General features: G+C 41.7%; 1 protein-coding gene across 2 annotated transcripts in view; it reads right to left on the reverse strand.

The window, feature by feature from the left end:
• The window catches only part of nedd4a (NEDD4 E3 ubiquitin protein ligase a), a 242825-nt gene that overhangs the window by 10464 nt on the left and 208116 nt on the right, over positions 1 to 24245 (reverse strand). For both annotated transcript variants that reach the window (XM_063065708.1, XM_063065709.1), the window contains 11 exons: positions 17637 to 17691; positions 17444 to 17502; positions 17204 to 17269; positions 12887 to 13116; positions 12153 to 12274; positions 11926 to 11996; positions 9714 to 9809; positions 6576 to 6649; positions 5659 to 5719; positions 4296 to 4355; positions 4095 to 4202 (listed from right to left, as the gene is read on the reverse strand). In XM_063065708.1, the coding sequence (XP_062921778.1) occupies positions 4095 to 4202; positions 4296 to 4355; positions 5659 to 5719; positions 6576 to 6649; positions 9714 to 9809; positions 11926 to 11996; positions 12153 to 12274; positions 12887 to 13116; positions 17204 to 17269; positions 17444 to 17502; positions 17637 to 17691 (1002 nt within the window). The remainder of the gene's footprint in view (positions 1 to 4094; positions 4203 to 4295; positions 4356 to 5658; positions 5720 to 6575; positions 6650 to 9713; positions 9810 to 11925; positions 11997 to 12152; positions 12275 to 12886; positions 13117 to 17203; positions 17270 to 17443; positions 17503 to 17636; positions 17692 to 24245) is intronic.

Raw genomic sequence — 24245 nt, forward strand, 5'->3', positions numbered from 1 at the left:
CGTACAGGATACCCTTAAAGTTAACCTTCAGGTTGAGTCGGTGGTGAAGAAAGCGAATGCAATGTTGGCATTCATTTCTAGAGGAATAGAGTATAGGAGCAGGGATGTGATGTTGAGGCTCTATAAGGCACTGGTAAGACCTCACTTGGAGTACTGTGGGCAGTTCTGGTCTCCTTATTTAAGAAAGGATGTGCTGACATTGGAGAGGGTACAGAGAAGATTCACTAGAATGATTCCGGGAATGAGAGGGTTAACATATGAGGAACGTTTGTCCGCTCTTGGACTGTATTCCTTGGAGTTTAGAAGAATGAGGGGAGACCTCATAGAAACATTTCAAATGTTGAAAGGCATGGACAGAGTGGATGTGGCAAAGTTGTTTCCCATGATGGGGGAGTCTAGTATGAGAGGGCATGACTTAAGGATGGAAGGGCGCCCATTCAGAACAGAAATGCAAAGAAATTTTTTTAGTCAGAGGGTGGTGAATCTATGGAATTTGTTGCCTCGGGCAGCAGTGGAGGCCAAGTCATTGGGTGTATTTAAGGCAGAGATTTAGGTATCTGAGTAGCCAGGGCATCAAAGGTTATGGTGAGAAGGTGGGGGAGTGGGACTAAATGGGAGAATGGATCAGCTCTTGATAAAATGGTGGAGCAGACTCGATGGGCCGAATGGCCAACTTCTGCTCCTTTGTCTTATGGTTCTTATGGAAACAGAAGAAAAACCCCCAAGAACGAATGACAGAAAGAAGATCTCCAAAGCCGCCTGCCCCCTCCCATGCACAAGCAGCAGCTGCATCAACCCTCTAATCAAACACTCATCCAAGTTTTAAATACAATGAGGGCTTTTACTTCAACCACCTTTTCAAATCAGATCCCTACCACCATTGTATGGGAAGAAACCATCTCTCTTCTAATCCCCTAAATTGATGTCCTCTATCACCAACCTTTTTGCCAAGGTAAGATTCATATTTATGCAGAACCAATCAAATCTCCTTGACGTTGCTTTGCTCAGAGACCAATTTATCTTAAGGTAGCTGTGTCTCGTTCATTGTTGCTAAATCTCATCTCCTTCTAGTAAAATTGGCCTTGGCAAAATTTAAAACCTTTACTCCTACAGTATTTTATCCTTGTCTTATAATGAAATCTAATTGAATTATAATGATATACCCTGAACCACCACTTCTGCCACCAACTCCTCTTATTGGGATTGCTATGTACTAGCAAAAATGCTTATGGAATGCAAGTTATAAATTCCATGTCCTGTAAGACCATATGACATTGGAGCAGAATTAGGCCATTCAGCCCATAGAGTTTGATCCACCAGTACATCTCAACCCCATTCTCCTGCTTTCTCTCCGTAACCTTTGATGCCTTTACTAATCAAGAACCTATGAACCTCTGCTTTAAATATACCCAATGACTTGGTCTCTACAGCTGTCTGTGGCAATGAATTCCACAGATTCACCACCCTTTGGCTAAAGAAATTCCTCTTCATTTCTCTTCTGAAGGGAAGTCCTTCTATTCTGAGGCTGTGGCCTCCGATCCTAGACTATACCACTATAGGAAACATCCTTTCCACATACACTCTAACCAGGCCTTTCAGCATTCAGTTGTTTTTAATGAGATGCCCCCCACCCCATCTTTCTAAACTCCAGTGAGTAAAGGCCCAGAGGTATCAAATGTTCCTCAGACATTAACCCTTTTATTCTTGGGATCATTCTTGTGAAACTCTTCTGGACCCTCTCCAATGCTAGCATATCCTTTCTTAGATAAGGTGCCCAAAATTGCTCACATTACTCCAAGTGTGGTCTGGCCAATGCCTTATAAAGCCTCATTTTTGCTTTTATATTCTAGTCCTTAGTCTAGTAAGTGGAAGGCCTTCAAAGGCGAAATTTTGAGAGTGCAGAGTTTGCATGTTCCTGCCAGGATTAAAGGCGAAGTTAACAGGCATACGGAACCTTGGTTTTCAAGGGATATTGGCGATCTGGTGAAGAAAAAGAGAGAGGTGTGTAGCAGTATAGGCAACTAGGAACAAATGAGGTACTCGAAGAGTATAGAAAATGTAAGAAAATACTAAAGAAGGAAATCAGGAAGGCAAAAAGAAGACATGAGGTTGCTTTGGCAGATAATGTGAAGGTAAACCTGAAGGGTTTCTACAAGTATATTAAAAGGATAGTGAGGGACAAAATTGGTCCCCTAGAAGATCAGGGTGGTTGTCTATGTGTGGAGCCTCACAAGATGGGGGAGATCTTAAACAGTTTTTTTTCATTAGTATTTACTCAGGAAACTGGCAGAGTGTATATGGAAGGAAGGGAAACAAGCAGTGGTGTTATGGAACATACAGAGATTAAAGAGGAGGAGGTGCTTGCTGCCTTACAGCGAATAAAGGTAGATATATCCCCCGGGCCTGACAGGATATTTCCTCAGACATTGAGAGAGACTAGTGTAGAAATTGCAGGGGCCCTGGCAGAAATATTTAAAATGTCCTTAGCCACTGGTGCGGTGCCGGAGGATTGGAGGGTGGCTCATGTTGTTCCATTGTTTAAAAAAGGCTCTAAAAGTAAACCAGGCAATTACAGACCAGTGAGCCTAACGTCAGTAGTAGGTGAATTATTGGAAGGTGTTCTGAGAGATCGGATATACAAGTATTTGGACAGCCAAGGGCTGATTAAGGGTAGTCAGCATGGCTTTGTGCGTGGCAGATCGTGTTTAATGAATCTTGTGGAGTTTTTTGAGGAGGTTACAAAGAAAGTAGATGAGGGACAGGTTGTGGATGTTGTCTACATAGACTTTAGTAAGGCCTTTGACAAGGTCCCACATGGGAGGTTAGTTCAGAAGGTTCAGACACTAGGTATCCTTGGAGAGGTTGTAAACTGGATTCGAAATTGGCTGTGTGGGAGAAGACAGAGAGTGGTAGTGGATGATTGCTTCTCAGACTGGAGGCCTGTGACTAGTGGTGTGCCTCAGGGATCTGTGCTGGGACTGTGCTAGACTGTGCATTGTCTATATCAATGATCAAGATGAAAATGTGGAAAATTGGATCAGCAAGTTTGCTGATGATACTAAGATTGGAGGCATTGTGGATGGTGAGGAAGGCTTTCAAGGCTTGCTGAGGGATCTGGGCCAGCTGGAAAACTGGGCTAGAAAATGGCAGATGGAATTTAATGCAGATAAGTGTGAGGTGTTGCATTTTGGAAGGACAAATCAAGGTAGAACATGCACAGTAAATGGCAGGGCTCTGAGGAGTGCGGAGGAACAAAGGGATCTGGGAGTTCAGACACATAATTCCCTGAAAGTGGCGTCACAGGTGGACAGGGTGGTAAAGAAGGCTTTTGGCATCCTGGCATTCATAAATCAAAGTATTGAGTATAGGAGTTGGGATGTTCTGGTGAGGTTGTATAAGACATTGGTGAGGTCAAATTTGGGATATTGTGTGCAGTTCTGGTCACCTAACTATAGGAAGGATATCAGTAAGATTGAAAGTATGCAGAGAAGATTTACTAGGATGTACAAGCCCACCTAGCCTCTCCCTGGAGCTCATGCACTCCCGCACCCCACTGATCACAGACCTCCAGTGCCACTCTGCAATTCCTTCCACTAAGCCAATTTTGTATCTAATTGGTTAGTTCATCTTGGATCCCATGTGCCTTAACTTTCCGATTAGTCAATTCTTGATCAGTAAGGGCTTAAGAGCTACAGGGAGAAGGCAGGAGAATGGGGTTGAAACAAAAAATAAATCAGCCATGACTGAATGCTGAAGCAGACACAATGGACTGAATGCTCTAATTCTGCTCCTATGATCCTCCACTCTAGCCTAATATGTGGACCCTTGTTAGGGTTCTTGCTAAAGTCCATGTTCTCAAGTTATGTTCCAAATTCATGTTTGATTATTTATTTCTCTGGGATCACAAGGGTTGGACAATAAGTGGTCAACTGCCACTGGCACCTATATCAAGAAAATATATCAACAAACCAAAGGATAAAGAGATTAATATTAGGAAAATTTCACACCAACAGTTAAGCGGCCAAGTGGCAGTGATATCTATTGGCCTGATTTAAATGTCTGCAGTTGTACATGATTTTCAGGTGCTGCACTACCTTCCAAAACCACTGGATGACAGGATGGTTTGCATTGTAGCCATTTTTGTACTTGGTGTTCTCCTTCCAGTCATTCACATCCACATCTCCAAGTCCACACATCAAAAGCTGAAAGACAATGGTCAAATGTCATCAAAGCAAGGAACAAAGTGTAGTATAACCTAGACTGGTAATCAAAGTAGGCAGGCTGCAAAAGGTTACCTCCAATTCGTTCTCATCAAATATCCTTATCAGATCTTGTGGAATCAGTTCAAAGAATCCCTGGGAAAAAACATCAGGATTCTGTCATGAGCATTTACAGCAAAAGTAGCACCATTTCATGCTTCTCATCTATGTTGTCTTGATAAAACATGACTTTTAAAACTTGCCATAACAGCCTTTGTTACTCTGAAGACCACATATATTGGAACCCTGTATCATGACTGCTAGAACAGGTACATTACTATTTTGCTGTGCTCCTCAAAGAATTTATAAAGTGCTAATATGCACTAGTTTATGGCCAAACATTGCCTTAATTTTAAATTTTCTTTCAGAAGAATCTCACCTTATAAAATGTGTGATCCCTCCAGCCTCTACATGTCCCTGGAATATTTATGCTTCTCCCATTTCCAGTCTCATGAGGATCCCCTGCATTGGTCTCCTTGTTTTCACCTCCCTTTTATTGTCTCTAAGGCATTGCCCTAAAGCTCTCTCTCATCTACTGTAAAATCTGATGTGGCCCAGTGTCACATTTGCATCATCTTAGGACATTTTACTATTTTCTTTCTTTTTTTTTAAATTTTATTTTTATTTGGATAAGGAGTTCACAATTATCATGTACCTTTTTCACACATATAACCTTTTCCATTTTTTTATATGTATAAAACTACAATTATTTATACATTCTTAAGTACACATTGAGATCAAATATGCAGGCTATTATTGTTGAATGCTGATATTTTCCTGTCTAGAATCTAACTTTTAAATAATTTAGTTACAGTTGTGATTTTAAATTTTATTCTTTAATTTTTCTATTTTTCCTCCTTTAATTCTATCTTTTGTTCTCTCTTATCTTTTAGCAAATAATTTAACATTAAGTTAAAAATTCAACCTGACCTTTTGTGGATCAGTCTCACTTTGTCTAATTAACAATGCTGCAATCTGATTAGTTAAAGATACACATGAGTGCTTGACCTGATCACCCAGGTTCTCATCCCCTAAAAGGAATGCACCAAAAATGACTTTGCAATCGTCAATCTCCTGCGCAAAACTTCACTTAGAAAGTCTGCAACAAAGACAAGTGTAACTGTCTGTGTACAGGTGGCTATGAAATTTGGTCACATAGAGGAGAGAGTCTATTGTTTTTCTAACATTTTACACAATATTGGGCTTAATTCAGATGAGATACAGTCCAAACTATGGCTTTGGTTTGGTGGCAGTACAGGACATGCTTTTCTTTCTAATTTGTTGTAACTCTGAAAGAGTAGACTAGCAAAGGTTTTCAGTACTAGCGTTAACCTTGCTAATCATCATTATAATCCAACAGAACAACTTATTTAACAGAGATTTTTTGTCCTCTTATTACCTCTTTAAAAGCATTCATTTGCTCCTGGATTCGATTGACAAACCTCCACTGCATCACAAGGCTAGGGAAAAAAAAAAGCAGAAAGTCCACAAAATGCTTCATTTACAGATCCCACACCACAGGTTTCCATAATTAGCACACAATAATTCTGTCTAATTAATTTGTTCTTCCTGGTCGCAATCTATACTTCCTCCATCCTCTGGGTCGGAGATATACAGCATAGAAACAGGCCCTTCAGCCCAATTCACCCATGTCTATCTATGCTAGCCCCAGTTGCCAGTGCTTGGTCTATAACCCTCTAAACTTTTCCCATCCATCCTAAACAACTTTAAAACGTTGGAATTATACTCACCTTCACATCTTCCTCCAGCAGCTCACTTCAATATACTCACTGTCTACTGCATGGAAATGTTCCCTCTTATGTCTCTTTTAAATCTTTCCCCTATCACCTTTAGTCTACATCCTCTAGGTTTACACTGCCCTACTGAAGGATCCTGTTGTTCAGAAATCCCTCCAGTATCTTTCCTACCATTGATGTCAGCTCACCAGCCTGTAAATCCCTTGCTTGTCCTTGCAGACACTATCTAGTTAAATAAACTGTACAGTTCCAACCCAGTTATCAGTTGCATCCTCTTCCTAGCACTAAGTTGCCTGTATTCCAGCAATGGTTGGGCATTACATATCATCTCACTCAGAAAAAGCACAGAGATAAGGAGAAATTGATGGACAGGAGTTTACAATTGGAGAAAATTTAAACGAGATTCACTCTGCAGCTGCCTCATGCTCCCTGCCAGTAGAACAAGCAAAGCACTGATAAAGGTATTTTAAACTAGAAGTTAGAATATCTAACTTCGCACATCTATGAAAAAAAACTGTGCACAAATAGAGCATATAATCCCAGAAATTCCAAAACTTACTGAATGTACTCCTTCTTGTTTTTGTTTGTAACCAAAATTTCTGATCCATTAGGTTTCAGCTCATGTTGTTGGGTCTGGTGGAAGGAAAAAATAATTCCAAGATTTATCCAAAACTGCAGAACCAGCAGAGGGCAGTTAGGACCATTGTTGGTCCGTATGTTGTACCACGTGTACTTCTGGACAATCCCATCAGTAAGTTGCTCGATAGTGACGGAGCTGGACTTATTGTGCTGTCACCTGGACTTGTTGCATACTGTTGTGCTGTGATTGTGTGCGGTGTGAATGATCACCTTTGATATTTTTATTAGGATCACAAGACCTTGTTGGACCTTTGTAATGTAGTATACTGCAAGTCTGGTTCACTGGTTCATTGGTGAGACCGATGGCAGGGTAGCTGTGCTGGTTTGGCTGTACCGAGGACAAGATTTAAGCTGTGGGCTTGCCTGTTGCAACTGTCCAGGTGAGGAGACACCAAGATTGTGTGAGAATCCTCTGTGGGGCATGCTAGAATCTGTATTCCAAAACTAATGAGCTGTCCTCCTTTGTCAAAGAAAGAGGCTTTCCTTCCTCCACCATCAATGCTGCCCCCACCCACATCTCTTCCATTTCATGCACGTCTACCCTCACCCCGTACTCCTGCCATCCCACCATGGATAGGGTTCCTCTTGTCCAAACCTACCCCACTAACCTCCATGTCTAGCACATAATTCTCTGTAACTTCCACCATCTCCAATGACATCCCACCACTATGCACATCTTTCCCTCCACCCACATTCTACTTTCCACAGGGATTGCTCCCTACGTGACTCCCTTGTCCCTTCATCCCTCCCCACTTATATTACCCTTCTGGTACTTATCCTTGCAAGCAGAACAAGTGCTACACCTGCCGTAACACCTCCTCCCTCACTACCATTCAAGGCCCAAACAGACCTTCCAGGTGAGGCAACACTTCAGCTGCAAGTCTATTGGAGTCATCTACTGTGTCCGGTGCTCCTGGTGTGGCCTCCTGTACATTGGTGAGACCCGACATAGATTGGGAGTCTGCACCTATGCTCTGTCCACCAGAAAAAATGCAATCTCCCGGTGGCCACCCATTTCAATTCTACGTCCCATTCCCATTCTGACATGTCAGTCCATGGCTTCCTCTACTGTCGCGATGAGGCCACACTCAGGTTAGAGGAGCAAAACCTTATATTCCATCTGGGTAGCCTCCAACCTGATGTCATGAACGTTGATTTCTTGAAGTTCTGGTAATTACCCCCTTCCTTTCTCCATTTCTGTTTCACTCTCTCACCTTATCTCCTTACCTGCCCATCACCTCCCTCTGGTGCTCCTACTCCTTCCCTTTCTTCCATGGTCTTCTGCCCTCTCCTATCAGATTCCCCCTTCTCCAGCCCCTTATTTCTTTCACCAATCAACTGCCCAGCTCTTTACTTCACCCCACTCACTTTCCCAGTTTCACCTATCACCTTGTACTTCATCCTCCCTTACACCGCCCCCCCCCCAACCTTCTTGCTCTAACTTCATCTTTTTCCCAGTCCTGATGAAGGGTCTTAGCCTGAAACGTCAACTGTTCACTCTTTTCCATAGATGCTGCCTGGCCTGCTGAGATCCTCCAGCATTTTGTGTGTGTTGCTTGGACTTCCAGCATCTGCAGATTTTCTCATCTTTATGCTGCAATAGGTCTTGGGTTGGGGCTGGGGCCTGGCCCCTCCCATCAGCACTGACCTTCCTTGGCAGAAGAACAAGATGGACCAGGACTACATATATGCCACACAGGGACTTGGGCTATATATATTTTTTTCTTTGTGATTAAGTTTTTCTGAAATTGTATGTGTATGTGCTATGTGCTGTTGGTAATGTGTGTTGCTCTTTGTCTCTGGAGGAAAACTGTTTTGTTTGGCTATATTCATGTATAGTTTAATGATAATTAAACTTGAACTTAATGTAAAACACTGCCAATGTGGCCAAAATAACTCTCTCTTTTTGCTTTTCAGTAAAATAAACCATTGTCACAATAATGCAAATTAAACACATGTAACAAATTTTATTTTCTGTAATAAACTGCAAGCTTAACTGTCTTATAATGCATTTCCCTAAGCAAATGAAATGAAATCTTAGCAGACTGATAAAACTGCATCATGCGTATTTTGTTTTTGGACCAAGTTGGGTGGAGGTTACAAAGGAATGCTAAGATTACGAGCCCACACCTCCACTAGTAAAGTTCAACATTCTTTCAAGCAACACATCTGATGCCAGGTCCTGATAAGGCCCACTTCTAAGAATTAATTATGTTACTGAGTACCTTCTATCATTTATATAATCATGCTTTAAAAAGGCCATTTCATACCTGTGTCAACCAGATAGACAAAAATCTTCTGTTAATTTACCCACTTATTTGCAAAAGTAGTAAATGATATTTAAACAATAAGGCCTTTTTTTTTGAAATCACCAAGGTCAAATGGTTCAGAAATTTCAATCTTCATATCTAATGGAGCATGAAGTATTATCTGTCAGCCACACCTTGATTTCAGACTTGCTGCCGCGTTAACTGGATTACTTGTTGTGTAACTAATAGAGGAATTTACTAATTCCCTAAGAAGGTGAACAAGGAAAGCAGAAATACATTTAAGTGTTCAGAAATGTTGGGTGGTAAAAACTCAGCTGTATTATTTGTCAAACAACAGAACGGTTGTCATGACCGCAGTATTGTAAATACACTAAGACAGTCGATTACTGCAATGAAAACACTGAGGGAAGGTGCTGAAATTAAACACTGGTTCCAGTACCATCAACAAAAAGTATCACACCAATAGGGACACTAAATATGGCATGGCTGCTACAACTTAACACAAAGGATATCAGTTTTAACTCATACTCTGCACTAACAAGATACAGAATGCAAAGTGAAAATCACTTTGCAGATGAATATATAAATGGAGCCACTGGAAGTCGATGTCGGAAGTTAACAAAATACGAGCTGGTGCTGAATATTGCTGTACTGCACTCAAAAGGTGGCTTTATTAAAGCTTATTTGGGGTCAATAAATTATAAATGTGGGTGGATTAAAACAATCAGCAAGCCATAGTATCTGTTAGCTACAATTTACTGATAACGTGCATGCATATGCATACCGACCTGACCAAATAGCTCTTCATCAACCACGAATCGAAGATCCAAATCAGTCGGATCATTTTCAAGAATCCACATCAGTGAATTGTAATACTCGCTGTCCTGAAATATTGAAAGTTAAAATTGACCTTATCCAGTTTTGGCCTCCCCTTTATAAATCTTATTGCAATGGCAAAGCTGACTCAGAGGTGTTGGAATCATTTCTGTTTTACAAACTGCTAATGCTGGAAAAAATACGAGGAACTTTTCCCAAATTACTTCAAAATTTACACTGAGGGGGAAAAAAAGTATGCTAGCATTTAAAACTTGGTTCCATTCCATCTCCTGTGTTCCAGTTTCTAGCAGACTAATACTGGATTCAGAACTATTTTGATTTTTTTTTTCTGGTCGAGGTTTTGACTGTTTTTATAAATCAGTTTGTTGAATGGGTTAGCCTAACTGAGCTCCATCCAATATCAAATGTGCTTGGCCATAATCAGAGTAAGCCAAGGACAAAACTGGGAGAAAAGCAGGGTTCTGGCTGGACCCATACACATGCTGAAAAGCTGAGGTTGCTTTTAAAAGGGCAAGTATTTGTAAAGAATGAGATTTTGGAAGTGCGAAAGGAAATTTCTTTGCTTGAACTACAGCAGTAGGATTATTGAAAATAGCTTTCTTTTTTGGCTGAAAATTTGCAGAGAGAAGGGCTGAATTGGGAATTTATGGCAGATCAGCTGGGAAAGTGAAAGACGCAGTTGCTTGTTTTTTTTTAAATGAGAAAAAGAAATATGATAACTTAATTTTGGTATACATAATATATTGTTATGATAACAGACATTCAGAATGTACAGCACACACAATCTTTTACAGAAATATATAACTCAGTTCTAGCTGAAGTAGCTGTTCTACGCGAAGAGTGCCTCCCTGTACAAGACAAAGCTGCTGATACACTCCCTGATTAAAAATATTTCCATGCTTCCAGACCGCTAGGTAGAATATTTATTGGCCTATTCCCCATCCTACAAAAGGTTCCTAGGATATAGGCTTCTTTCACTTTTCAGTTGCTGCTGTAATATTAAAATAATTCCTGGTCACTGCATTGATATTTTACCGTGTTCAATGAACTTTATAAATATTCCTTTTGCTTTAGCTATGCCTTGCAAACGTTCCTAGTGTCTCACCTGGCAGTTATTTACTTTGCCTCTGTTGCTACTGCATCCACTTATTCCCCAACCCCCCACATTTGTAAGTGATGTGGAAAGCTAAATTCCAAGGATGCAACTGAAGCTTTAAATGCACAAAATAATTTTCCTTAGCTAACCTCAATATAATAAACACCTTGTCATTTCTCATCTCTAAACCACCATCTGACATGAACCTGGTCATTTATTTAACTGCTATATGTTCAAGCTTGTTGCGTACAAAATGGTGTACATTGGCTGAACAAAACAAGCCCTGGAATATCCTGAAGCTACATCAATTTCATATGTTCGCCAAAAAATACACAAATGTTCATAAACCTTCATAAGCTATAACACTCCCATCCATCTAATTTTTGCAAGGATTTGCAATATGTTTTGTTCTTGAGGTCTCCAGCTTGATCTCATCCTCAAGGTTTGCGGAAAATTACATCATTTAATTAATCTGGAACACGATCTGTTGGCAAGAAATTAAGGCCACCTGCTCAAGCTAATGGAGAGGTTGTTAACAAGAGGATGATCTGGATTAGACTTCAAAGTTCTAATGTACTAATTTGAACAAGTAACCAGCATCACTATTAGAGTATCAGAGAAGCCTTTGTAGCTAATTTTATGGCTAAATTTTCAAGTGCATTTTCTCAGGTTTGTGATTAATCAGCTATTTATTCATCATGGGCATCACTCTGTGCTCTCTGCATTGAAATATTGGCATTCCCCAGTGCTAACAACTGAAAAGTGAACAGAGGATGGTCTATCAGATGATCTTCCCAATGTGCAGTTAAAAGCTGAAACACACTGCCTGAAGAGTTGGTGGAGGCAAGGATTCTCACAACATTTAGTATCTAGACATGCACTTGGATCACCATGGCATAGAAGGCTATGGGTCAGGTGTCCCTAGATGGATATTTGTTGGTTGGCACAGATAGGGAATGCAGAGGGGCCCGTTTCTGTGCTGTATAACTTTGTACTGTCCTTGCCTTTCATACAACACAGTAATCTGAACAAATCTACTCTGTTTAATTACAATATGGAAAACTTACCACTGACTCCATATCTTGCAGTGTTATTGGCTTCTGAAGCATCATCTTGTACAAAGGTCTGATAAAGAATCCTATATAATAAACAAATCTCATTTTGTTTATATGATCATAGAAATATTTTATCATCTGCAATTACACAGAATTTCTATCTTTGTGAAGGTTACAAAAATAATTTTATTTAAAATACAATAAATTGTATTCTAACAATGTCAGATCCATGTACCTACCGTCTAACAATTTCCCATGAAACACTGCCATCCCAGCTACGCGACCTATGAACTTGAAGTAAGATACATGCTCCTCATTGCATAGTCCAGAATTTGGGTTTATCTGTAAAGTGTAATTGTCCCTATAGGAGAAAGAAGATTATCTGATCAGGTTAGGCAATTAGCAGAATGACCAGAGTTAACATGTCACTAATGCAAAAGAATGCAATATCTATTCTACAAGTATTAAAATCCGACAGAAAATGGTTCTGATCAACATTGATCCAAGGGAATGATGGTTCCCTAGCAATGGGAATGCAGACAATGCTGAAGGACTCATGGAGAAACTGTGTAATGGTGGCTTTGTTAGACTATTGATATGCACTGGGTGGAGGTCGGCTGAAGGGAAACAGACAGGAGATGTGGTGGGCTAAAGGTCAGCAAACTAATATTGGCATTTAAGAGTTTGAAATATGAATTAAATGCTGGGGGGGTACTCAGGAAGCTGGTAAGTGGGTACGCAATAAAAAACAAAGATTCAGAACATCTCAAGAGAAGCAGTGGACAATCTGATTGCATCTTCATTAGCTCCATTTCACAGAGACACAGCAACAAAAATCCATTGCCTTTATACTGTTGGAAATAATGCAATGAAACAAGAATGCAACAGTAGTACAATTGTCAAAACTCCAATCATTTCAAACTTGAGCATTGTCATAAAAGTAGTTTTCTGAAGGTGAAAAGCATTGACATACGTGGCAGAATATTCAAACAACCCATAATATGGATTGAACATCTCCTTGGAAAGCAGGAAAAACCATTCCCTGGCAACACCACCATAATCCAATCCTTTCTCAGAATCAAACTCAATCCAGAGTCTGGCTTTGAGGAATTCTACTCTCTTTACAGACATTATTTTCCTGTAAGAGTCTTCCAAGATTGTGTTCCGACGTAACTTCATTTCAAATCGATTTGGACCATCAGTCTGCAAAGCAAAAAAAAAAGTTTGAGGATGCTATTTTGCTTACAATTTAATGATTTGATTTTAATTAATGTTCATACAGGCAGAAACAGAGAAGAATCACTAAATGGAACATAATTCTATCTACTTAACACTGCCTCGTTAAAGCAGCCCAGCCATTCTCTCTTCTCCCCTCTACCATTGGACAGAAGATACAAAGCATGTACCACCAGGCTCAAAGATAGCTTCTGCACTTTATTCTGCATTGTTACTATTTTACCTTGCTCTACCAAAATACATTGTGTCATGATCTGATCTGTATGTATAGTATGCAAGAGCAGCTTTCACTGTATCTTGGTACAAAAATAAACCATTTCCAATTTCACACTCAGAATATCACACAAATGCACGATTAGGACAGGTGACATTGAATCAACTCTCCTCCACACCCTGTAACGGAAGTTCTCTAATCCAGGTAACATCCTGGTGAATCTCCACTGCACTCTTCCATTGCAATTACATCCTTCCTATAGCATGCTGACCAGATCTGCATACCACACCTCAAGTGCAGTTGAACCAGTGTTTTGTAAAGTTGTAACATACGGTCCAAACTTTTATATTCTGTGCCATGATCTACAAAGGAAAGCATGCTATATGAATTCTACAGCACTCTATCTACAGGTATCTGTGATAGGGAACTCCAAGGTTCCTGTTCATTAGATTCTATCATTTACTTCATATGTCCTATTTGTATTCGACTTTACAAAGTACATCACCTTACACTTGCTGGGATTAATTGAATCAGCCGATATTCTGTCCAACCGTCTAACTATATCCTATTGTAGTTTTCGACAACCTTGCTTGATAATTCTCAACACCAAAAACATTTGAGTTATCAACAAAATTACTAATCATATCATTTGCATACATACCCAAGTTGTAAATATATATCATAAACACAAGTGTGGCAGCTCAGATTCTCGTGGTACACATTGGCTATAGACTTCCAATAGAAAAACATCCTACCACTGCTACTTTATGCTTCCTCTTACCAAGGCAATTTTAGATACAATGAGCCACCTCATCTTGGATCCCATGTGCCTTTACCTTATGAACCAGCCTATCTTCTAAGACATTGTCCAATACATTACTAAAGTACTTCAAGGCATAATTGATCACTTCCCTTCACTAACTTTCTCAATTACCTTCTCAAAACACTCAATCAAATTAATGAGACAGTATACTCTCCACGCAAAGCCTCACGGACCATCTTGGATCAGTCTGACCATACATTAATCATACCCCTTCAGGTATTGTTAAATGATTTCCCTACCATTGACACAAGTGTCTTACTGGCTTGTAGTTACCTGTACATCCCTCCTGTGCTTCTTAAATAAAGGAACATTAGCTATCCTCCATCTTTCTGCACATCATCTGTGGCTAATGAAGATATAAAAATCTGATTCAGCTCCCTAGCAATCTCCTCCCCCATATGGCCCTATGTCCCTATGTGTCTCATACATCTAACACCTCCTCCTCCTTAATTCTGACCTGTTCCAGATTAGCCATGTACCCCTTTCTTGAATTCACATGTCTCTTGTCCCTGTTGTTGGTGAATACAGATGAAAAGTATTTATTTTGGAGGTCACCCACATCATCTTGCTCTGTACACAGAGGAACCAAAGGGTTAATGGGGCCCCAATCTTTCCTAGCTACATACTGGGTCTTGATATACTTAGAAACTCCTGAGATTCTCCCTCATCTTATTTGCCAAGGATGTTTCATGGCCCTGTTTTACCCTATTAATTGTTTTAAGTTCTTTTCTACACATTATATTTCTCAAGAGACTCTCTCAATCTCAATCACCTTTTTTCGATTTAACCTGTAATTTCCTTCAGCATCCAAGGTGGACTATTCTTGCCATCTTTTCCTTTCACACTTTCCAGATTACACTGGCCATGAACTTTTATCAACTCACTTTTGAAAAAACTTGTCAAGCTGCTGCTTCATTTGTAAGCATCCATTCCCAATCTACTGTCACCAGATCCTCCCATGCTATTGAGATTAGTCTTCCTCGCAGTTCAAGAACTTAACTTTTCATAGCTACCTTGAAACAGATAACTATGGCCGTTTTTCCCAAAATATTCGCCCAGTTTACTACCTGCCCAGTTTCAATTACCAATATAAGGACTGGTACTACTCTTTCCCTTGTGGGGCAATTTACATTTTGTCTCAAAATGGACTGATCAAATTCCACCTCATCCAAGCCCCTTGCACTATGGCAATCCAGTTCAATACTGATAAAGTTAAGAACCCCTATCACTAAAACACTGTTGCTTCTTTCAGTGATTTGCTTTTATAGCTGTTCTTCTAATTCACACTTTCTAGAGTGAAACTGATAGTATAACCCCAATAAAGTAATTGCTTCTCTCTTATTCCTAAACTCTACCCATATCATCTCATTGGATCATCCCTGAAGATATCCCCTCCTAGTACTGCCGTGCTGTTCTCCCTGATCCGTAATACAACTCGCACCTCTTTTGCATTTTCCCTTATCACATTGGAAACTTCTAAAGCCCTGAATGTTAAGCTGCAGCTCCTGCCCTTCCCGCAATCATATTTCTGTAATTACACTAATATCATTCCATATGCCAACCCACGCTCTCAGCTCATCCTATTTGCCAACGAGGTTCCTTAGGTTAAAGTAAATGAAGTTGAGCCAACCCGCCTCTGTCAGCTCTGCCCACTGGTCAATTTAACCTCAACATTGTTCTTCCTTGATGCTGCACAGGGATTGTGCTTCCCAATCCCGCTGCCAAATTAGTTTCGGCCCTCCTGAGTAACCTGGGCAAACTTCCTTGCAAGGATTTTAATCTCCCTCCAGTGAGGATACAACATGCCCTTCAGGTATAGATTCCATCTAAACCAGAAGGTTCAATAGGCTCAACAGGTACATTTAATGTCAGAGAAATGTATACAATATACATCCTGAAATTCTTTTTCTTCGCAAACATCCACAAAAAACAGAGGAGTGCCACAAAGAATGAATGACAGTTAAACGTTAGAACCCCAAAGCACCAGCCCCCCGCTCCCCCTCCCACGCATAAGCAGCAGCAAGCAATGACCCCACTACCAGCGAAAAAGTATCGATGCCCTCCGCCAAGCACTCAAGCGTGCAGCAAGCATTAATAAAGACACAGACTTGCAGTACGCCAAAGACTACTCATTCACCCAGTAATTCAAAATAATCTGCAGATGCTGGGGTCAAAGCAACACTCACAACACACTAGAGGAACTCAGCAGCTCGGGCAGCATCCGTGGAAACGATCAGTCACCTGGAACCTACCAGCCTTCTCCTTCCCACCCTCCCCCCACCTTCTTTATGGGGCCTCTGCCCCTTCCCTCTACAGTCCTGACGGAGGGTTCCGGCTCAAAACGTCGACCGATCTTTTCCACGGATGCTGCCTGAGCTGCTGAGTTCCTCCAGCCTGTTGTGAGTGTTGCTTTCACCCGGTAATTCGACATACCACAGGCTCTCTCTCTCCCTAATATGGGGAAAAGAGGTGTCCCCGTTTCACAGTGCGAGGGAAGGCATAACAAACAACTTGCTGATTTATGATGTTAAAACTCTATTGTGTCGCTTTTTCCGAGTTCTGCACCCAGAGAGCTCAGTTCTCTGGACATACAGACAGCAGCTAACCCGCTGCTCCCGATGTTCCGTGTTCTCCTGCGACGCCTCAGTCAGGGGCACTGGCCTTGAATCAGCCCGTCTCCAGAGCCACGAAAATCCGGCACCCTAAAGTCCTCCAGTCCACGTCCTTGGGTTACAAGGGTGCCGAAAGATCCAAGTACCTCGTCCTTTCTCCTGCACTAATCACAATTCATCTCTCCTATTTCTACCCTCAACCATCATGTGGTACAGGGAGTAATTCTAAGATCATGGCCCTACAGTGCAAATATTTTCCTCTTATATCTCATCATTATACTGGCCCTTATATTTCAGTTATCAACAACTTATTTAATATTTATGTAAATGTGCTATCAGCACTGGAAATGAAACCAGTGGTGCTACGGAGGAAAATATTCCCCATTGTTTGATTTTATTACTCACCGGCTTCCGCAGCTTTTTCCTGAAGTAATCATACTTCTGTTTGTAGTCTCTTGAGTAAGGCACAGCCTGTAATTCAAAACAAGATGAAGATCACCACTTGTGTATATACTTTTGATCAATAACAGCTTCATATACTATTTATCACAGTCCTCAAAACATTGTAACATGGTTCTTCCAAGGTTAAACACAATTCAAAGACCGAAATGAAAATTTATCTTCCGATTGTAGATATTTACTCACAGGCCCAGTAATGGCTACATTCTGGAAACGAGGGTCCTCCCACTGGGTAGCTTTGGTATCTGTCCAAAAACAATTGACATGTTTCCTATATTTATGGCCATGAAACCCAATGTAGGGAACAGTAATAGGTAATGTTTATAATTGTGGAGATTCTAATAAAGTTGTTCCTGGCTGTATAAAACGTGATACTCACTGTGGTCTATGTAGAAAACTCGACCGTCGGAGTGGACACGTTCCTCCCAACCAGGCTGTAATAAAAAGGTAATTTTTAAAAAGCAGCTTTGAGACAAAACTTCAAAAATTTTCTCTCATTTATTTATTTCTCACAACCTGGGCATTTATTTCCCATCCCTGGTTCTTTAATGGCTGCACACCTACTGGTGAAAGTACTCCCACAGGAGGAAGTCCCAGGATTTGGACAAAGAGGGATCAGAGGTATATTTCTGAAGCAGGATGGTGTCTAACTTGGAGAGATAAACAGTTGCTGGTATTTTTGGCACTTTCTGTTCTTGTCTTTCTTGGTGGTGGAGGCTGCAGGTTTTGGAGGCACTATCAGGGTAGCCTAGGTGAGTAACTCCAGTGCACGTTGTAGATGGTACTGTACACTGATGTTGGTGGGCATGAATGATTAGGATGGTGGATGTGTATCAGTGAGTGAGCTGCTTTGTCCTCTATGTCAATGGTCCCCAACCACTGGGCCGCGGACCGGCACTGGGACGAAAAGCATGTGCCACCGGTCCGCGAGGAAACGATATGAGTCAGCTGCACCTTTCCTCATTCCCTGTCACTCACTGTTGAACTTGAACATAGGATTGCCAACTGTCCCGTATTTGCCAGGACATCCCATATATCGGGCTAAATTGGTTTGCCCCATACGGGACCACCCTTGTCCTGTATTTCCCCCGCTAAGGTAGATCGTTCCTATGAAACCTTTCGTGCCGAAATGACGTAAAGCAAAGAAGCAATTACCATTAATTTATATGGGAAACATGTTTGAGCGTTCCCAGACCCAAAAAATAACCTACCAAATCATACCAAATAACACATAAAACCTAAAATAACTCTAACATACAGTAAAAGCAGGAATGATATAATAAGTACACAGCCTATAAAAAGAAGAAATAATGTAGCACAGTGTAGTCCGGAAGATTAAGCCAAAACTGATTTGTGGGAAAAAATCATCACGTACGCACATGCGCACATCATGGATGCGCACATAGGTGCCCGCGCAAGGCTTCATGGTCACAGTAGTCTTTCCTGGGGAAAACTCAAGTGTCCCGGGATTTGACTGCTACTTTTGTCCCTTATCTGGGAGTGAGAAAGTTGGCAACCCTAACTGTAAAAGACATGTTCGGGTGATTTTCACCCTACTTGAACAACACCACCCTCCCCCCTCCCCACACCCCGGTCGGCCAGTCCGCAAGAATATTGTCAATATTAAACTGGTCTGCAGTGCAAAAAGGTTGGGGACCCCTGCCCTACAGAACTTGAATGCAACCATCAATTCCCAATGGTATATGTACAACAGAGCTGAAATTCAGCACTTCAGACAAACTTTCTCACACAGCGGCTCCATACTGAAGGATTTCCGGATTTTACTGCGCCCAGCTGTGCTCCAGAATTATAAGAACTAATTTTCCATTCTGCAAACAAACATGACGAGCTGGGCAAAAAGTGAAGTAAGTCCCTACCCGGGACCAAGAACAGCTCAGCGCGCCCTCCTCACACAGAGCAACTGGTGGGCCAGGGTACAGTTGATCTCAGTGTAAAACAGTTGTACCAGATAGAGAGGAGAAAATGAAAATACGATCACAGGAAGAAGCTTAATAACAAGCAGATCCGCGCTTCTAAAACCTTCTACAGCGCAGTTAAAGACATTCAGTAAGCTAAAGTCGGACTGGAGTCTCACTGAATACAAAGATAGCAGAAAATTGTTTAAACAGGTGATTAGAAAAGCCAAAAAGGGGACATAAAACGTCCTTGGTGAGCAGGATCATGGATAATCTCAAGGCATTTTACCCTTATTCCATGGAGCGTATGAGAATGAGGGGAGGTTTGATAGAGTTATGCAAAATTTTGAAGGGTATAGATAGGGTGAATGAATGCAGATATTGTATTGTGAGAAACGTGTTTGATCTTACAACTAACACAGGGAGATGGTTGCAGGCTGACCGGGAGAGGGACCCCAGTATTCGAACATTTTCAATGTTCCAGCACTGTCCCATGGACAGTCTGAAGACCGGATGCAAATGGAGGGGAGTTGGACATTCCAACACCAGCAACCCAATCCCACAAAAAAACCCAGAGCTACAGGAGCTCCAAAGACCTCATGATGTATCCACTATGAAGACTGGCTGCACCTGGAGAGAGCTAGAAAGACTGGTACAGGACGGAGGACTCGCGTCAGTGGTCTGTGCCCCAGTGAGCGTGATGTGCGAAACTGACCATCATCTGACTGAAACACATAGTCCATCAGATTCCTATTTCATCTCTGCCCGGTCACCATCTGGTGCCCTCTAGTTCCTGTTTCCACATTGCTGTTAAAAAGTCTTTGTGCATTCACACTATCTGTGACCTTTGTTGTTTCATACACCTCTATAATATTGCCTCTAATTCTCCCACATTCCAAGGAAAACAACCCTAAACTGCTCATGACTCAGTCATTTGTATCCCAACATTGACCTTGCCAATTTCCCTGCCTTATTTCCAGCTTAATAGCATCTTTTCCGTAACAGTGTGACAAATACTGAACACGATATTTCAATGTGACCCCACATCTTGTACAACTGCAACAGAACACCCCAACCTCTATCCTCAGGTGCCCGCGCAAGGCTTCATGGTCACAGTAGTCTTTACTGGGGTAAACACAAGTGTCCCGGGATTTGACTGCTACTTTTGTCCCTTATTTGGGAGTGAGCAAGTTGGCAACCCTAACTGTAAAAGACATGTTCGGGTGATTTTCACCCTACTTGAACAACACCATCCTCCCCCCCACCCCCAGTCAGCCAGTCCGCAAGAACATTGTCAAAATTAAACTGGTCCGCGGTGCGAGAAAGGTTGGAGACCCCTGCTCTATGTTGATCTTCTTCAAAACTGGAGCTGTGCTTAGCCAGCTGGAAACTATTCCATTATATTCCTGAACAACAGGAATTATGCAGATGCTGGAAATTCAAGCAACACACATCAAAGTTGCTGGTGAACGCAGAAAGCCAGGCAGCATCTGTAGGAAGAGGTGCAGTCGACGTTTCAGGCCGAGACCCTTCGTCTAACTGAAGGAAGAGTGAGTAAGGGATTTGAAAGTTGGAGGGGGAGGGGGAGATCCAAAATGATAGGAGAAGACAGGAGGGGGAGGGATAGAGCCAAGAGCTGGACAGGTGATAGGCAAAAGGGGATACGAGACTGGGAGACCGCTTTGCTGAACATCTACGCTCTGTCCGCCAGAGAAAGCAGGATCTCCCAGTGGCCACACATTTTAATTCCACATCCCATTCCCATTCTGACATGTCTATCCACGGCCTCCTCTACTGTAAAGATGAAGCCACACTCAGGTTGGAGGAACAACACCTTATATTCCGTCTGGGTAGCCTCCAACCTGATGGCATGAACATTGACTTCTCTAACTTCCGCTAGGCCCCACCTTCCCCTCGTACCCCATCTGTTACTTATTTTTATGCACACATTCTTTCTCTCACTCTCCTTTTTCTCCCTCTGTCCCTCTGAATATACCTCTTGCCCATCCTCTGGGTCCCCCCCCCCTTGTCTTTCTTCCCGGACCTCCTGTCCCATGATCCTCTCGTATCCTCTTTTGCCATCACCTGTCCAGCTCTCGGCTCCATCCCTCCCCCTCCTGTCTTCTCCTATCATTTTGCATCTCCCCCTCCCCCTCCAACTTTCAAATCCCTTACTCACTCTTCCTTCAGTTAGTCCTGACGAAGGGTCTCGGCCTGAAACGTCGACTGCACCTCTTCCTACAGATGCTGCCTGGCCTGCTGCGTTCACCAGCAACTTTGATGTGTGTTGCCATTATATTCCTGACCCTGTTTCTTGCAGATGGCAGAAAGGTGCTGGACTGTGAGGAGGTTAATCACTTGCTACAGGACACCCAGCTTCTGGCCTCCTCTTGCAGTCATAGCTTTCATGTAACGTTGAGTTTCTGGTCAAGAGTACCCCCATGATACTGATTTTGGGGGATTAGTTGGTCATATTGAATGTCAAGAACAGGAGCTTCTATTCTTATTGGAGATCAAGTGTTACTTCCCACTTAGTCCGTGCCTAAGTCACATCTTGGTCTTGCTGTATGTAAGCATAACGCTCCATTTTCTTAAGTGACAGTTAGTATTCTCAGTTCTGAACATGGAAGGAAAACAATCAATGATGCAATTGAAAATGGTAGGGATAAGGACACGGCCCAAACGAATTCTTTCAGTGATTCACTAGTGCTGAGATGATTAACTCCCAACTATTAAAACCTATTTCCTTTCTGTGAGGTATGATGGCAAACATTGTAAAAAGTCTCCCCTTTGATACCTACTGAACTGCCAAACCACACCAAATGCTATCTTGACATGCTACTCTTTGGTCTGTGGTTGACCCAAAATCACCTTGAGGTCTGGAGCTGAGTTCTCTCAGACTCAGCATCAGCGAGCAAGTTATTGGGAAATAAGCACTGTTGATGAAAACCTCTATCATTTTGCTGGTGATTGAAGGCCTGATTGGTTCATAATCAGCTGGATTGCAATTTTGAGTAATTCCCCATAGTTTCAGGTAAAGACAAAGATTAGCTTTATTTGTCACAACATACTAACCTTAACCTGTATGCCCTTGGAATGTGAGAGGACACTGAAGCACCTGGAGAAAGCCCACATGGTCACAGGGGGAACATACAAACTCTGATGGACAGCAGCGGGAACTGAACCTGGATCACTGGCACTGTAAAGCATTGTGCTAACCACTAAGTTACCATGCTGCCCCTTGTAGATACCAGCGGTGTAACTGTACTGAAACAGTTTACAAAGGCACAGCTAGTTCTTCAATACTAGAGCTGAGATACTGGTTCTATCATCTTTGTTCATCCAGTGCTCTTAATGTCACATGGAGTCAATCTGTTTGGCTGAAGACTTTTGACTTCTGTGACAGTGAGGACTTCAGCAGGAAGCTGAAATGAATCACATTTGTTACGTCTGTCTAAACATAGTTGAGAATGCCTCAGCCTTGTATTTAGCACTCAATTACTGGGCATAGCAATGGTCAAGACTGGGGATGTTTCTGGAGCATCTCCTACTAGCCATTTCATTGTCTACTATTTATGATCACATTTGGAAGGACTGTATAGGTTCAGCCGCAAGATTATTTCACTCCAATGATCAGCATGCACAGTTGCAAGAAAATGTTTGTGAACCTTTTGCAATTACACGTTCTTCTGCATTAATCACTCATAAAAAGTGGTCTGATCTTCATCTAAGTCATAGTAATAAACAAACACGATATGCCTCAACTAATAAGTCACAAACAGTTGTACTGCTTCTCATCGATACTGAATACACCACAGTCTAGGTTCAAAAAAGAATGTGAACCTTTGGGGTAATGCCTTCTACAAAAGCTATCTGGAGTCAGGCATTCTAATCAATGAAATGAGATAGGAGGTGTGGGCTGTAGAGGTAGCCCGCCCTATAAAAAAGACACAAAGTCAGGTAACTTTTCTCAAGAGAGATCTGTTTATGTGCTCCGTGCCTCAATCAAAACAACTTTCAGAGGAGCTCAGAAGAAGAATTGTAGAGATGCATGAAGCTGGAAAAGGCTACAAAAGCATTTCTAAAGACCTGAGTGTTCATTAGACCACAGTAAGAGAAATTGTCTACAAATGGATGAAATTCAGTACCGTTGCTCCTCTCCCTAGGAGTGGGCATCCTGCAAAGATCACACCAAAAGCACAACGTGCAATGCTAAAGGAAGTGAAAAAGAACCCAAGGGTAACAGCAGAAGACCTGCAAGAATCCCTTTGTTGTTTGCTCAGTCATTAAGTCGAGTCTGACTCTTCGTGACTTCAAGCCTTCTTGTTGGAAACTGCCTCTCTAAGATCCCCCAAGGTCATATGCATTGTCTGAGTAATACTATGTGTCCATTGTAGCCTCTGTCGTCCTCTCCTTCTTTTACCTTCTGTTTTACCTAACATGAGAGTCTTCTCCAAGGAATCCTGTCTTCTCATGATGTGGCCAAAATATTTGAGCTTTCGTCTCATAATCAAGCCTCCTAGTGAGCAGTCTGATCGTATTTCTTCAAGTATTGACTTGTTGGATCTTCTTACAGTCCAACGAACTCTTAACACTTTCCTTCAGCATCCAAGTTCAAAGGCGTTGACTCTTTTGTATTCTGCCTTACTAGTAGTCCAGCTCTCACAGCCGTACATCACAACTGGAAATACCATAGACCTGACTATACAGATCTTTGTAGACAATGTTATGTCTCTGCTCTTCAGTATTTTTGCCGTTGCTGCCTCCCCAGAAGTAAGTGCTGTTATTTTTGTGGCTGCAGTTACCATCTACAGAAATCTTTGAATCGAGGAAGACAAAGTCCGTCATTGCTTCCACTTTCTTTCCAGTTATTACCACGGAGATATTAGGGCTGGTCGACATAATCTTGGTTTTTTCTAATCTTGAGTAACAGGCCAGTTTTTGCACTTTCTTCTTTCACTTTGATTAGGAGCTTCCTCAGATCCTCCTCACTTTCAGCCATCAGAGTAGTATCATCTGCATATCTGAGGTTGTTAATCTTTCGTCCAGCAATTTTGATTCCAATATTTGAG

Source organism: Mobula hypostoma, chromosome 13 (genome assembly GCF_963921235.1).
Source record: "Mobula hypostoma chromosome 13, sMobHyp1.1, whole genome shotgun sequence".
Taxonomy (NCBI): domain Eukaryota; kingdom Metazoa; phylum Chordata; class Chondrichthyes; order Myliobatiformes; family Myliobatidae; genus Mobula; species Mobula hypostoma.